Genomic DNA, 14,572 nt, shown 5'->3' with positions numbered 1-14,572 from the left:
TCTATCGGTCCTATGTCTACTCTCACCTGTATTTGACTCTTTCTATGCATGAAAAACCTTTTAGTATATTCTTTGATATTATTTGCTAGTTTCCTCTCATAGTTAATCGTTTCCCTCTTAATGACCTTCTTAGTTTCCTTTTGTAAGCATTTAAAAATTTCCCAACCCTCTATCTCCGACTTCTTTTGCTTCCTTGTATGCATTCTCCTCAGCTTTAACTTTGGCTTTGACTTCTCTTGTCAACCACGGTTGCATCCTTTTTCCACTCGAAAATTTCTTCTTTTTTGGAATATACCTGTCTTGCGCATTCATCATTCCTCGCATAAACTCCAGCCACTGCTGCTCTGCTGTCTTTCCCGCCACTGTCCTTTCCAGTCAACTTTGGCCAGTTCCTCTATCATGCCACTGTAATTTCCTTTACTCCAGTGAAATAACGACACATCAGATTTCGGCTTCTCTTTTTCTAATTGCACAGTGAACTCAATAATATTATGATCACTGCCTCCTACGGGTTCCTTCACGTCAATCTCTCCAATCACCTCCGGTTCATTACACAATACCCAATCCAGTACAGCCTATCCCCTAGTAGGCACAACAACAAGCTGTTCTAAAAAGCCATCGCGCAGACATTCTACAAATTCTCTCTCTTGAGATCCAGTGCTGACCTGATTTTCCCAATCTACTCGCATGTTAAAATCCCCCACAATTATCATAACACTGCCCTTCTGACAAGCCTTTTCTATTTCCAGTTGTAATTTGTAGTCCACATCCCTGCAGCTGTTCGGAGGCCTATAAATAACTGCCATCAGGGTCCTGTTACCCCTGCGATTTCTTAGCTCAACCCATAAAGATTCTGCACCTTCTGATCCTATATCACCTCTTTCTAATGATTTAATATCATTTCTTACCAATAAAGTCACGCCTCCCCCTCTGCCTACCTTCCTATCCTTCTGATACACCATGTATCCTTGGACGTTCAGCTCCCAGAGACATGCACCCTTTAGCCAGGTCTCAGTGATGGCCACAATATCATACCTGCCAATCTGTAGCTGTACAACAAGATTATCCACCTTATTTCTTATGCTGCGTGCATGTAAGTACAACACCTTAATACCAGTATTTGATACTTTTTGCTTTGATTTCACTGTAACTTTATTGCACTGCAACTCATCCCAATGGCTACACATTTGCCCTATCACGTGCCTATGTTTCCTGACATCTTTACTGCTCACTATCTTAGATTTATTTCTGTTTTCCCCTTCCTCCGCTCTATCATTCCGGTTCCCATCCCCCTGCCAAATTAGTTTAAACCCTCCCTAACATCTCTATTAAACTTTCCCGCCAGGATATTGGTCGCCTTCGGGTTTATGTGTAACCTGTCCTTTTTGGACGGGTCATACTTCCCCCAGAAAAGATCCCAATTATCCAAGAATCTGAAGCCCTGCCCCCTACACCAGTCTCTCAGCCAGGCATTCAACTGCCTGATCCGACTACTCTTGCCCTCGCTAGCACGTGGCACAGGTAGCAATCCCGAGATTACTACCCTGGAGGTCCTGCTTCTCAGCTTCCTTCCTAACTCCTGGAAATCTCTCTTCAGGACCTCCTCCTTTGTCCTATCTATGTCATTGGTACCAGCATGTACCAAGACAACTGGCTGCTCACCCTCCCCCTTTAGAATATCCGAGACATCCCGTACCCTGGCACCTGGGAGGCAAAACACCATGCAGGTATCTCTGTCAGGCTCACAGAATCTCCTGTCTGTTCCCCTGACTATGGAATCCCCCACGACTACCGCATTTCTCTTCACCCTCCTTCTCTCCTATATAACAGCGCCAGTCTCAGTACTAGAGACCCGGTCACCGTGAGCGCCCCCTGTCAGGTCATCCCCCTTAACAGCATCCAGAACAAGATATTTGTTGCTGAGGGAGACAGCCACAGGGGTGTTCTCCACTATCCGGGCATTTCCTTTCCCTCTCTTGACAGTGACCTACTGTTCTGACCCCTGTAGCCTAGGGATGACTACTGACTCCTGTAGCTCCTGTCTATCACCTCTTCACTTTCCCTGATAAGCACTAGGTCATCAAGCTGCAGCTGCAGATCCCTAACACCGACTCTGAGGAGCTGCAACTCGGTGCACCTGCCGCAGATGTGGCCGTCAGGGGGTCTGGAAATCTCCCAGGATTCCCACATCTGACACTCTGAACAAAGCACTAACCCTGCAGGCATGCTATCTAATTCTACACGAATGAAACAGGAAAAATAAGTCTACTCACCCACTTACCTCGCCAAACAGACAAACTTTTTAAACCGTTAGCTGTGAGAGCCCTGCTGTTCCTGTCTGTCCGGGCCGATTCGCGAAAGCGGTGGGGGGGGGGGGGGGGGGAGAGAAAACAAGAGTTGGCGCTTCGCTCTCGCCTCTTCCCGTTTATCACCGAAGCCCGTTGCAGCCAAAGCCCTACACTCTGCTACCGCTGACACCGCTGCCCGCTCCGACAGCTGCCCGGCAGTATCATTGGCATAGTGGGAAATGTGTCAGTGTTACGGCCAGAGATATGGTCGGTGTTACGGTGAGGGGTGTGTTGGTGTCATGTTCAGGGGTGTGTCGTCATCACTGTGAGATTTCACGCGAACATTTCATTCCACACTGTTTGTCCACTCTCTGACTCCATCCAGACTCACCAGAGATCGAGAGCCCGGCCACTATGGCGATGAGGACGGACGTAAATAGGCAGAGTAGGCAGATCTTCATGTATCGTCTATTTTCGATGTTCTGTTTCGGCTCCTGTTCATGTGCACCTGTAGAGAGCCCATTTAGTGTGTGTCCGTCTGAGTTCAGCCGTGTCCCCTACTGCGACCCCCTTCCACCCACCATTCACGCTTTCTCCTTCCACCACGATCACGAGAAGAAGGATATGGCCACCTCACTATAGGAAGGATGTGGAAGCTTCGGAAAGGATAGAGAGGAGATTTACCAGGATGCTGCCTGGTTTAGAGAGCATGCATTATGATCAGAGATTAAGGGAGCTAGGGGTTTCCTCTTTGGAGAGAAGGCCGATGAGAGGAGGCACGATAGATCTTCAAGGTTTAAGAGGAATAGATAGAGTGGACAGCCAGCGCCTCTTCCCCAGGAAACCATTGCTCAACATAAGAGGACATGGCTTTAAGGGAAGGGATGTGAAGTTCAAGGGGGATATTAGAGGAAGTTTTTTTTTTACTCAGAGAGTGTTTGGTGCGTGGAATGCACTGCCTGAGTCAGCGGTGGAAGGAGATACACTCGTGAAGTTTAACAGACTACTAGGCAGGTATATGGTGGAGTTTAAGATGTTTATTTTATGGGAGGTAGGGTTTAAGGGTCGGCACGACATTGTGGGCCGAAGGGCTTGTACTGTGAAGAACTATTCTATGTTCTATGTTAAGTCATCCCGTCCCTCTCTCAATCCCATCTATTTTTATCCGTCATCGCTGAGAGTCCTAAATCCTGTACTGGGCAAAGGCTGTCTAATGTCTGGCTGTTTCTGTTTCTGCTTCTGAGCTGAACTGTGAAGTTAGAGTCGAGGACGTTGTCTTCGTGAACTTCAATTGGACATTTGACTGGGACCCTCAGAGGAGGCTTATACAGACGATTAGGAAACCTGAGATCCACGGGGAATTGGTCGTCCGGATTCAGAGTTTATTATTTTTCATAGTTGAATTGTTGTTACCCAGCTTTTTTCTTTTCTTACACGTGGGATATATGACGGTCTTGTAGGGATTAACATGTTGTCGGGGGTATGGTAACGTAGTGGTCAGCAAACACTTTACATTACCAGCGAACCGGGTTTAGCTCCCGCTGCCGCTTGCATTGAGTTTGCACCTTATCCCGTGAGCCAGTAGGATTCTTCCGGGTGCCCCGGTTTCCTCCCACATTCCAAAGACGTTCCAGCTGGGACATTCATCGGTCAATGTCAATTGTCCCGTCATTAGGCTAGGAATAATTCGGGGAATTGCCGGGCAGCGCGGCTTGAAGTGTGGAAGAGCCGATTCCACACCGTTTATTAATAAATATGTAAATCCAAGGTCAATTTTAAAGCTCTGAATCTCAAGGTTGTATATGATGCATTAGGACCGACTTCAAAGAAACTGAATATGAGTGGGTTGGTAAAATTGCAGATGACATAAAATTCGTGGTATGGTGGACAGTGTAGAAGATCGCCAGTACATTCAGTGGGTTTGGATCTGTTAAAGATCTGAGTCAAAAATGGTAGATGAGTTTATCCCGGGTTAGTGTGAGGTTTTGCGCTCTGGAAATTCAGTTGTATAGGGACAGGACACCTGCAACGGCAAGGCGCTTAACTGTGCATTCAAAAGAGATTTCGGCTTTATTACGCAGGTCAATGGGGTGTTACAGAGTTGACTGCAGACGGGCCTTTTATATAAATCTTCTGGTGGGAGTTTCATTCACAAGATTGCGATGTATGGGATTCACGGTGAATGGGCCATTTGGATTCGAAGTTGACTTGCCCACCGAACAGAGTGGGCGGCGGTCGCAGGTTGGCCGCCCGTGACTGGTTGTGTTCCGCACGGATCGGTGCCGCCTGTGGCAAAGACTTGGACGGAAGCTTCGTGTTCAACACGGCTTTGTGCGTTTAGGACATGCTGCCTCGCAGATACCGTAAAGTATTTGCACACACAGAACACAGACTGACCAGCACAGCCCCTCGGCCCACAAAGTTTTCCCCGATACATGAATTCCTCATCAAATGGATAACCATCCTCATCTCTTTCGCCTACACAATCTCCATATCTCTCCGTTTCCTTCACATTCATCGGCTTACCTAAATATCTCGTTAAACTCTGTACTGTGCCTGTCTCTAACCCCAACCGAGGAAGCGCAAATCCAGGCACCACTCTCTGTGTCCAAACAACAGACTCTTTACAGCTCGATTCAAACCTCACTCATTCACTTCGGTTGCATGCACTCTGGGATTTCATATTTCAGCCCCAGTGGAGAAAAAAAAAAGATTCGGTTTGTCTGTCAATCCCTTTGTCTCATAATCTAACAAAACTCTATCAGATCTCCTCTCGTCATCCTCAGAGCCGGTGAAGACAACTCAATTCTCTACATCCTCTCCGCACAGCTTGTGCCCTCTCATCCAGGCAGCATCCTGGTGAATCACTTCGGCAGCCTCTCCAAAGTTTCGGCATCCTTTCTGTAATGGGGCGACCACAAATGAACAGAAGGCAAAGTTTGAGGATAAAGGGTGTGTTTCCTGGTTGGCTGCCAGTGACTTGTGGTGTTCCACAGGGTTCCGTGTTGTGAATTATTCCTTTTTATATTATGTCAAAGACTTGGATGATTGAATTAATGCGCTGAGTGGAGATTGGTGGAGGAACGGTAGCTTTGAGGAAGGAAGGGGCCGTAGAAGGACAGGAGTCACAGGTGGACAGGGCGGTGAAGAAGGTGTTTGGCACGCTTGCGTTCACCGGTCAGGACACTGAGTTCGGGAGTTGGGAGGTCACTTTGCAGTTGTACAAGATGCCGGCGAGGCCGGAATCGGAGCTGGGTGTTTAGCTTTGTTGGCCGTGTTGTAGGAAAAATGTCACTCAGCTGGAAACAGTGCAGAGGGAAATTTACGAGGATGTTGCGGGGACTCGAGGGACCTAGTTAGGAGATGTCGTGCAGTTCTGAACTTTAATCCTTGGAGCGTAGGACTGACCTACAGAGGGACATTCTTCCTTGGAGTGCACTGGTGACCTTACAGAGGTGTATAAAACCACGAGGGGCACAGACAGGGTGAATGCGCATATCAAGGAGAATCGCGGAAGAGAGTGCACACGCAGAAAGTGAGAGAGTAAAATATAATTGGGTACCCTTGTGACAAAAGTTTGTAACCAATTGGCGGTCCGTATGTGGAACGAGATGCAAGAAATGTGGCTGAAGGAGAGAAATGTTAAGTACTTAAAAATACACACATTTCCGCATATGACATAATAATGTTATCATTGTGAACTCTGACCTGTTTGGGCATTCGTTGTCTGCTTGCGGGGTCCTGCGGCAATGGGAGGGGCCTCGTCCTCATCGATGACGGGCTCGTCTTTCGGACAGTTCACCTCTGCGTAGGTGGAACTCAGACCAGCTGGGGCGTCGAGCGAGGGAGGATGAGAGAGAAGGGAAGAGAAAGAGGAGTGAGGACAGCGACAACGAGCAGTTAGAGGCGAAGGGAGAGCAGGGAGAGAGAGTATGTTAAGTGAAGCGGAGAAAGGATGAAAGACAAAGAGAAAGAAGTTGAAGGAACGGGTGAAGACGGGGGAGAAAAAGGATGAGAGATGGATGGAAAAGAGGAGACAATGATGAACGATAGGGGCAATGGACGACGAATTGGGAGTGAGTGAATGGGGAGAGAGTATGGGTATGAGATACGGAGAGAGTGGCAGAGGGAAGAACGGAAGGGAGAGGGAGAGGGGCGAGAGAAAGTAAAGAGAGCGGAGGAAGATAGGAGACAGATGGAAGGAGAAAATTGGGAGTGCGAGGGGGTAAGAGGCAGAAGAAGAGAGAGAATCTGAGAGAGGGGAAGGGAGAGGAGGGAAAGCCTGAGCGAGAGGGGAAAAGGGGAAGGGATCATCAAAGAGATGATGTTGCGGAGCGGGATATAAGCGGAAAATGGGGCGAAGGGGAGAGAACAAGGAGAAAGTGAAGGAAGGAGAAACGGGGCAAATTGCAGAAGGTCAGAGAGAGTTTAGAGAAAGTGGGCAAAGAAGGGAAATGGAGAGAGGGGTAGTGGGAGAAAGTGGTAGAAAAGATGGAGCGGTTTAGAAAGGAAGGGAGAGTGGAGGGAATGGGGTGTGAGGAGCAGGGGGCAAAGGAGAGGGGAGCAGGGAGGGGAAGTAGGGAGAGAGAGCAGGTATAGGAGAAGAGAAAGAGGGAGACAGGGTGATCAGAAGAGAGAGAAAGATGGTTAGAATTTTCGGAGAATCGTTCAAATTCTGCAACGCTGTCTCCTCTCCGCCTCCTCCATGCCCCCACCCGTCCTCAGCACCCCTCCAATGGTGTTCCAGACTTACCAACCCTTCCCACAGATGTCCCTCCTTTCCTCACCGACCGCTCCAACGGCGCTCCTTCTGCTCCGTGCCCGACACAGCTCCCCGTCCTCAACCTCTCTTTATCCTCACCGATGATTCACACGGCAATCCCTCCTCACCCAATTCTATGGCACACCCACCACTCCACGCCCCCCAGAGCACCCCTCCTTTCCGACGCCTTCCACAGCACTGCCCCATTCCCGATCCCACAACGCTTCGTCGACACATCCCCTCGCAGACCGCACCGTCCCCACCAAACACAGCTCCATGTTGCCATGGTGCTGAATACCCACCGTACCTCACAGAGCGCACCCTCCACACCGACACTCCCACAGACCTCCCACATCATGGCCAAAGCCACCGGTTCCCTCCGTCTTATTCTACAGCAGCTTATCATTAGGGTCAACTGTGCGCATGCGCTGAGATCTCTCGACAGGAGCGGACACGTTACCAAAACACAGTCAATTCAACAAAAATGATACTGACCTCCATCTCTCCGGACCCGAGGAGCGGAGAGGGCCGTGACGTTAAGTTCCACGTACGATACATCAGGTTCAGCTGGGAACACAACAGTAAGGGTGAGAATCAGGTTGAAGATCCCTCCGCACCGTCGCATGATACACTCCCGGGTTCAGACACAGAGTAAAACTCCCTCCACAACTTCACATGACACACTCCCGGGGTCAGACACAGACTGAAGCTCCCTCCACACTGTCCATAACACCCTCCTGGGGCAGGCACAGAGTAAAACTTCCTCCACGCAGTCCAATCACCTATTTCCTAGACAGAAACACAGTGAATCTCTCTCCACACTGTCCCTTCACAGATTCCCGAGTCAGACACTGAGTAAATCTCCCTTCACAGCGACTCGTCATAAGCTCCTGGTGTCAGGCACCGAGTAAAGCGCCCTCAGCACTGACCGACCAACCCTCCTCCCCGGTGTCAGGCACAGTGTGTAGCTCCGTACACGCTGTCCCACCTCATATTTCCAGGGTGTCAGACACAGTGTTTAGCTCTCTCCCTCTCTCTGCACCACTCACTTCTCGAAGGAGATTGTGAGTCCGCTCCTGTGAAACGCATGTTCGCGTAGGTCTCGCTCTCATCCATCGTATTGAGTTCTTGATCTCCTGAAAGGGATAGGAGAGTGATTGAGTGTGTGTGGGATGAATGTGGTGGGGGGCAGGGTAGTGTGAAATAGAGGGAGAAGAGTGATATGGAGAGTGACTGGACACAGGACACAAACCCAACCCACTCTCTCTCTTCCTCGTCCTCTGTCTTTTCTGTCTTCCCTTCCTTATCGCACAGCAGTCTCTCTCTCTCTCTCTCTCTCTCTCTCTCTCTCTCTTTCACTCTCTCTATCTATCTCTCCCTCTCATTCCCCCCTCTCTCTCTCTCTCTCTTTCTCTTTCTCCCTCCTTCCCCTTCTTTCTCCTATGCCCCATTCCTCATTTCTCTTGCATTCCCTCCCTGTCTCCTTCCACATCTCCCACCATATTTATCGCTTCCGACTTGTCGAAGGTGGGGAAGGCGTTGGGTGTTTTTTTTGGCTCGGGACAGCCATCCCTCTCTCACATTCTGCAGTGCAATTCCCCACCTCACCCCCTCGTTCACTCCGTCTCGCTACTTCCTGTTTGTGTCCCTTTTGTCACACCCTCCTTCGCTTCCCCTTTCCCTCCCCCACACCGTTCCTCTTTCCCCCTGCACTACTCGTCCCTCCGTGCCCCTCCCCCACCTGTCTCTCACACTCCCACCCTCACCCCCACCCGCTCCTTTTCTCCCTCTCACCATTCCACCCTTCCCCACCACCTCCCTACCTCCAGCCGTTCCTGAAGTCTTGAATTGTGTGTCTGCTTCTAAGATTCCGTGTGTGTGTGTCTGAGAGCCGTTGCGAAGCAGAGGAAAGAGGAAGGAAGCGGAGGCGTGGAGTGGGCGGGGACCGGGTGGTGAGATTGCACATAGGAGAGGAATCACATGGTAGTTTTATCCACACAGAACTGTTGAGAGCCTCAGAACCGAGAGACCGGTATCCGATATAAGGGGAGTAAACCCCTATCGTACTCAGAAATCCCGGTGAACACAGAGAGGGTGAATTGGAGAGGAGGGGCTTGGGTTGGACCCAGAGATCTGGAGGTCTGCTGGGGATGGCGTGGTCTACGTAAACAGGGAGTAGCTTCAGGGAGTTTGGGGATGAGGGAGATCGGTACAGTCGAGTAAGGAGGTGAAGGATTTAATAGAGGTTTAGGGAAAGGAGGGGGTGATGGAGACGGGGGATTACTCTGAGGTAGAAAGGGGTAGTCGGTGACAGAGAGTCGGTGTAAGGGATTATGGAGGGGCCGGATACTCCAGCGCTGTCAGGAGCTCATGCAGCTGGTCAGTGGTGAGGGGTGAGAGATTTTCTGCGATCTCTGTTTCGGGGCACAGGGTCAGAACGCCCTTGAGGTGGGTGAACGCTCACCAGGTGTCAGGCCCCGATGATGTACCTGGAGTGAGCCCTGCAGACCTGTGTCGACAAACAGACTGGATTGCCCCAGGCTCTTCCTCAATCTCTCACTTCTGCATTGGAAGGATCCGATCCGCTTCAAAAGGGCGACGATCATACCAGTGTTCAGGGAGGGTGGGCTAAGCTGCTTCTGCGACCATCGAGTGTAAAATAACGCGTTAGTGTTTATTGGCTGGAACATAGTAATCTACAGCACATTACAGGCCATTCGGCCCACAATGTGGTGCCGTCCAAGTAACCTTCTCCAGCAGCTGCCAAGAATTTCCCTATCACATAGCCCTCTATTTTACTGAGCTCCATGGACCTATCCAAGAGTCTTTAAAAGACCCGTTTGTATCAGCCTTCACCACCGTCGCTGTCAGTGCGTTCCCCGCACTCACCACTCCCTGTGTGAAATCCTTACCCCCGACATCTCCTGTGTACCTACTTCCAAGCACCTTAAAACTGTGTGTTCCCGTGTTAGCCATTTCAGCCCTGGGGATAAAAGCTTCTGCCTATCCACAAGATCAACGCCTCTCATCATCTGATACACCTCCATCAGGTCACAGCTCATCCTCCGTAGCTCCAAGGAGAAAAGGCCGAATTCACAGAACCTATTCTCGTAAGCCATGTTCCCCAATCCAGGCAACGGCCTTGTAAATATCCTCTGCACCCTCTCTATAGTATTCACATATTTCTTGTAGTGAGGTGACCAGAAATGAACACACTATTCCAAGTGCGGTCTGACCAAGTTTTTCTATAGTTTTAACATTACCTCCCACGGTTGATGAAGGCCAATACATCGTAAGCCTTTTTAACACGGACCCAACGATCTCTATAATACTCCACACTGCCAAGAGTCTCGCCAATAATATTAAGTCCTGTCTTCATATTTGACCTGCCGAAATGAACCACTTCACACTGATATGGTTGAACTCCTCTCGCCAGTTGTCAGCCCAGTTCTGCATCCTATCGATATCGCGCAGTAATCTCTGACAGCCCTCCACACTATCCACAACACCCGCAACTTTTGTGACATTGACAAAGAGACTAAGCCACCTTCCAGCTTTCACAACGAGCAGGAGTCCCAGAACAGATCCCTCTGTTATACAGCAGGTCACTGGCCTCCATGCAGAAGGACATCGACCCTCTGCAATGTGTCTGTCTCCACAATAGTTCTACTACTGTTGTCATCTCACTTGCTCTCCTCTGGGCCCCGGACCATCTGGAAAATAGCAGAACTTACGTCAGGCTGCGGTTACCTGGCAACAGCTCAGCGTTCAGCACAATTATTTCCTCAGTTCGAATCAACAAGCTGCAGATCCTGGGCTGTGCGAGGGCAAGAATAGTAGGATCAGGCAGATGAATGCGTAGCTGAGAGTCTGGTGCAGGGGGCAGGGCTTCAGATTCTTGGAACATTGGGATCTCTTCTGGGGGAAGTATGACCTGCTCAAAATGGCCAGGTTACCCCCAAACCCGAAGGGGACAAATATCCTGGCGGGAAAGTTTAATAGAGCTGTTAGGGAGAGTTTAAACCAATTTGGCAAAGGGGTGGAAACCGGAATGACAGAGCGGAGGGAAGGGAAAACAGAAATAAATCTAATATAATGAGCAGTAAAGATTTCAGGAAAGACAGGCAGGTGATGGGGCAAATTTGTAGCCATTGGGTGTCATGGTCCGGATCGGGGTGCCTTTAAATTTACCTTGTATATGATACGATCTGGACGGTTGATTCCCTGTTTTCCCGTGTCCGTCGACTTTGATATTTAGAGGCAATTAACGCACGGCTGAACCGGTAGTTTATAGTCTCCTGCTTTCACCCGTTCGGCGCGGGAGTGTCCGCAAAGTCACGGCGGCCAATGTCACCAGGCAGGAACAAGCCGAATCTCTGCCGAAGCGAGTGCCGGAAATTCGCCTCTCCTCACCGGAGCAACCCTGTCCAGTTACCTCGCCAAAGCGAGCCTACAAAGTTTCCTCGCTGAGGTGGGTCCGTCAGTTAACCTGCCGGAGGGAATCAAGAAACGCTGTCCAGTACCCGGGACTAGTCGAGAGCTCGCCACTACCCGGAGGCTCCAAGTCATGTCCTGTCTCCGGCGGCATGCAAGCACCTAGTCGAGTCCTGTCTCCGGCGGCATGCAAGCACCCAGTCAAGTCCTAGTCCTGGCGGCATTCAAGCACCAAGTCGAGTCCTGTTCCTGGCGGCATGCAAGCACCAACTCAAGTCCTAGTCCTGGCGGCGTTCAAGCACCAAGTCGAGTCCTGACCCTGGCGGCTTCCCAGTTCTAAGTCAGGTCCTGGCCCTGGTGGTCTGTGATTCCTGTCCTAACCCCCCTGTCTGAATCCCTTCTCTGCCCCTCTCGCCTCTAGCCCTTGTCTGCAGCCCCCGCCTGCACTCCGGTGTAGTACCATCGCTGCAGCTAGATAGGTACTGTCTGGTGTTCATTCGTGTTGGTCTTGTCTTGTCTTGTCCCCGCCTCGGTGGGGTAAGTCAGGCCGACTTGCCGTTGCCCCGCGGGCAGTCATGTCTTGTCTTGTCCTGCCTCCGTGGGGTAATCAGGCCGTCTTGCCGTTGCCCCGCGGGGAGCCATGTCTTGTCTTGTCTTGTCCTTGCCTCCGTGGGGTAAGTCAGGCCGTCTTGCCGTTACCCAGCGGAGGGTCATGAGTCCCTGCCCTATGTCCTGTACCCAAGGAGGGGTCCCGACTCTCTGTTCTGTGTGCGATCCCGGCCCTATGTCCTGTACCCAAGGAGGGGTCCCGACTCTCTGTTCTGTGTTTGAGTCCCGGCCCTATGTCCTGTACGCAAGGAGGGGTCCCGACTCTGTGTTCTGTGTATGTGCCCATGGTTCCCTGTATCTGCTCCCCGAGACCGAGGATCTGTGTTACTATGTTCCTCCTCTCCCTAGCCCATGTCCTGTCCTTGACTGGTTCTGGGATCCGAGACCATGGCAAGACCCAGGTACTGAGCACTTGCCGAGTCTGTGGCTCGGAGCCTATACCCTAGTCTCTTCAAGTCTCCTCCAGTTCTGGGAGCCGATTCCGAGTCCTAGCCCAGACCCTTGATCCCAGCCTAGTCGTAGTCCTGAGTCCCTGTCCAGTTCGGTATTTCCCGCTCCTGCCTTGCTCTCCAGGTATCGAACAATAAACTAAATTTAAGTAGCCTCTCAAGATGTGTCTTGCATTTGGGTCCACTCTTGCTCCCAATGCCCCCACCAGTGTGACATTGGAATGAGTTGCAGTGCAAAAAAGTTGCAGTGAAATCAAAGCGAGAAGTATCAAATACTGGTCTTAAGGTGTTATACTTAAATGCACGCAGCATAAGCAATAAGGTGGATGAAATTGTCGTACAGGTACAGATTGGCAGGTATGATACTGTGGCCATGACTGAAACCTGGCTAAAGGATGCATGTCTCTGGGAGCTGAACGCCCAAGGATACGCGGTGTATCGGAAGGATAGGCAGGGAGGCAGAAGGGGAGGTGTAGCTTTATTGATAAGAAATTACATTAAATCATTAGAAAGAGGTGCTATAGGATCGGGAGGTCAGACAGTTTATGGGTTGAGCTAAGTAATAGCAGGGGTGAAAGGACCATGTTGGCAGTTATTTATAGGCCTCCAAACCAGCTGCAGGGATGTGGACTACAAATTACAACTGGAAATAGAAAAGGCTTGTCAGAAGGGCAGTGTTATGATAATTGTGGGGGATTTTAACATGCGAGTGGATTGGGAAAATCAGGTCGGCACTGGATCTCACGAGAGAGAATTTGTAGAATGTCTGCGAGATGGCTTTTCAGAACAGCTTGTTGTTGAGCCCACTAGGGGATCGGCTGTACTGGATTGGGCATTGTGTAATGAACCGGAGGTGATTGGAGAGATTGAGGTGAGGGAGTCCTTTGGAGGCAGTGATCATAACATGATTGAGTTCACTGTGAAATTTGACAAAGAGCAGCCGAAATCTGATGTGTCGGTATTTCAGTGGAGTAAAGGAAATTACAGTGGCATGAGAGAGGAACTGGCCAAAGTTGACTGGAAAGACACACTGGTGGGAAAGACAGCAGAGCAGCAGTGGCTGGAGTTTATGCGAGAGGTGAGGAAGGTGCAAGACAGGTATATTCCAAAAAAGAAGAAATTTTCGAGTGGAAAAAGGATGCAACTCGTTAATCGCTACTCTTTGTTTCTGTCAGCCAGGCAATTTCCATGTCAGTGCTCTGCCCTCAAAACCACGTGCCCTAATTTTGCCCACTAATCTCCTATGTGGGACTTTATCAAAGGCTTTCTGAAAGTCCAGGTACACTGCATCCACTGGCTCTGCCTTGTCTATTTTCATAATTACATTCTCAAAAAAATCCGGAAGATTAGTCAAGCACGATTTCCCCTTCGTAAATCCATGCTGACTTCGACCTATCCTGGCTGTGCATTTAGATCTCTGCAGGGGCTCAAAAGCGAAAGATTTGATAACCTCTGGCAGATTCCATTCTCCCCGCAATTAACTGTGAACATCAAGAGAGAGATTTGACAGTGGGGGAAAGCCACTGAGACGTGGAGGCCTGCATGGATTGTTGTTGGTCACGGAGACGGAAGGGTCCACGGTGAGTTAAGGGATGAAGGAGACTTGGAAGTCTGCAGGGGAGGAATGGGTCACGGAGACGGGGCAGCTTGGAAGGGAAGAGGGTGACGGAGACGAGGGTGTGTGTGACAGTGACGGGGAGGAGAGTAGCAGAGTGACATTTTGACAGAAACTGGGAGGGTATCTGGAGGGGGTTATGGAGACGGGGAGGAGTGTGTCCGTATCACGGTGCATGGCGTCGATATTAACGTGTCACGATGAGGGGCGCGTTGTTTTCACTGTGAGGGATGTCGGTGTCACGGTGAGGTGCGTGTCACTGTAACCATAAGGGGTCACTCAGGATCCCGTTGAGGGCTGTGTCCGCGTCACGGTGAAGGCTGTGTGGCTCGTTCACTGCCGATGCAACCTGTGAAGTGGCCGTTCGCTTTTTTCGCAATCTATCGTAAACATTCTTGAGCTACACCACCCTTTA

The 14,572-nt window shown here is 50.3% G+C and overlaps 1 protein-coding gene across 4 annotated transcripts in view; it reads right to left on the bottom strand.

Annotated features, from left to right (window-relative positions):
• LOC140207296 (uncharacterized) overlaps positions 1 to 8,947 on the bottom strand; it is a 133,082-nt gene extending 124,135 nt beyond the window's left edge. For 3 of the 4 annotated variants that reach the window (XM_072275786.1, XM_072275791.1, XM_072275790.1), the window contains exons 1-5: positions 8,874 to 8,947; positions 8,100 to 8,186; positions 7,546 to 7,617; positions 5,997 to 6,570; positions 2,680 to 2,796 (exon numbers count right to left, since the gene is read on the bottom strand). In XM_072275786.1, coding sequence (XP_072131887.1) covers positions 2,680 to 2,796; positions 5,997 to 6,570; positions 7,546 to 7,617; positions 8,100 to 8,162 — 826 coding nt within the window. In that variant the 5' untranslated portion in view covers positions 8,163 to 8,186; positions 8,874 to 8,947. The remainder of the gene's footprint in view (positions 1 to 2,679; positions 2,797 to 5,996; positions 6,571 to 7,545; positions 7,618 to 8,099; positions 8,187 to 8,873) is intronic. The other variant, XM_072275787.1, reaches the window with a different exon arrangement.
• Between the last annotated feature and the right edge of the window lie 5,625 nt (positions 8,948 to 14,572).

The sequence above is a fragment of the Mobula birostris genome, chromosome 13, assembly GCF_030028105.1.
Source record: "Mobula birostris isolate sMobBir1 chromosome 13, sMobBir1.hap1, whole genome shotgun sequence".
NCBI lineage: Eukaryota > Metazoa > Chordata > Chondrichthyes > Myliobatiformes > Myliobatidae > Mobula > Mobula birostris.
Note: the sequence above shows the minus strand (reverse complement) of the source record. Positions and strands in the feature narration are given on the sequence as shown.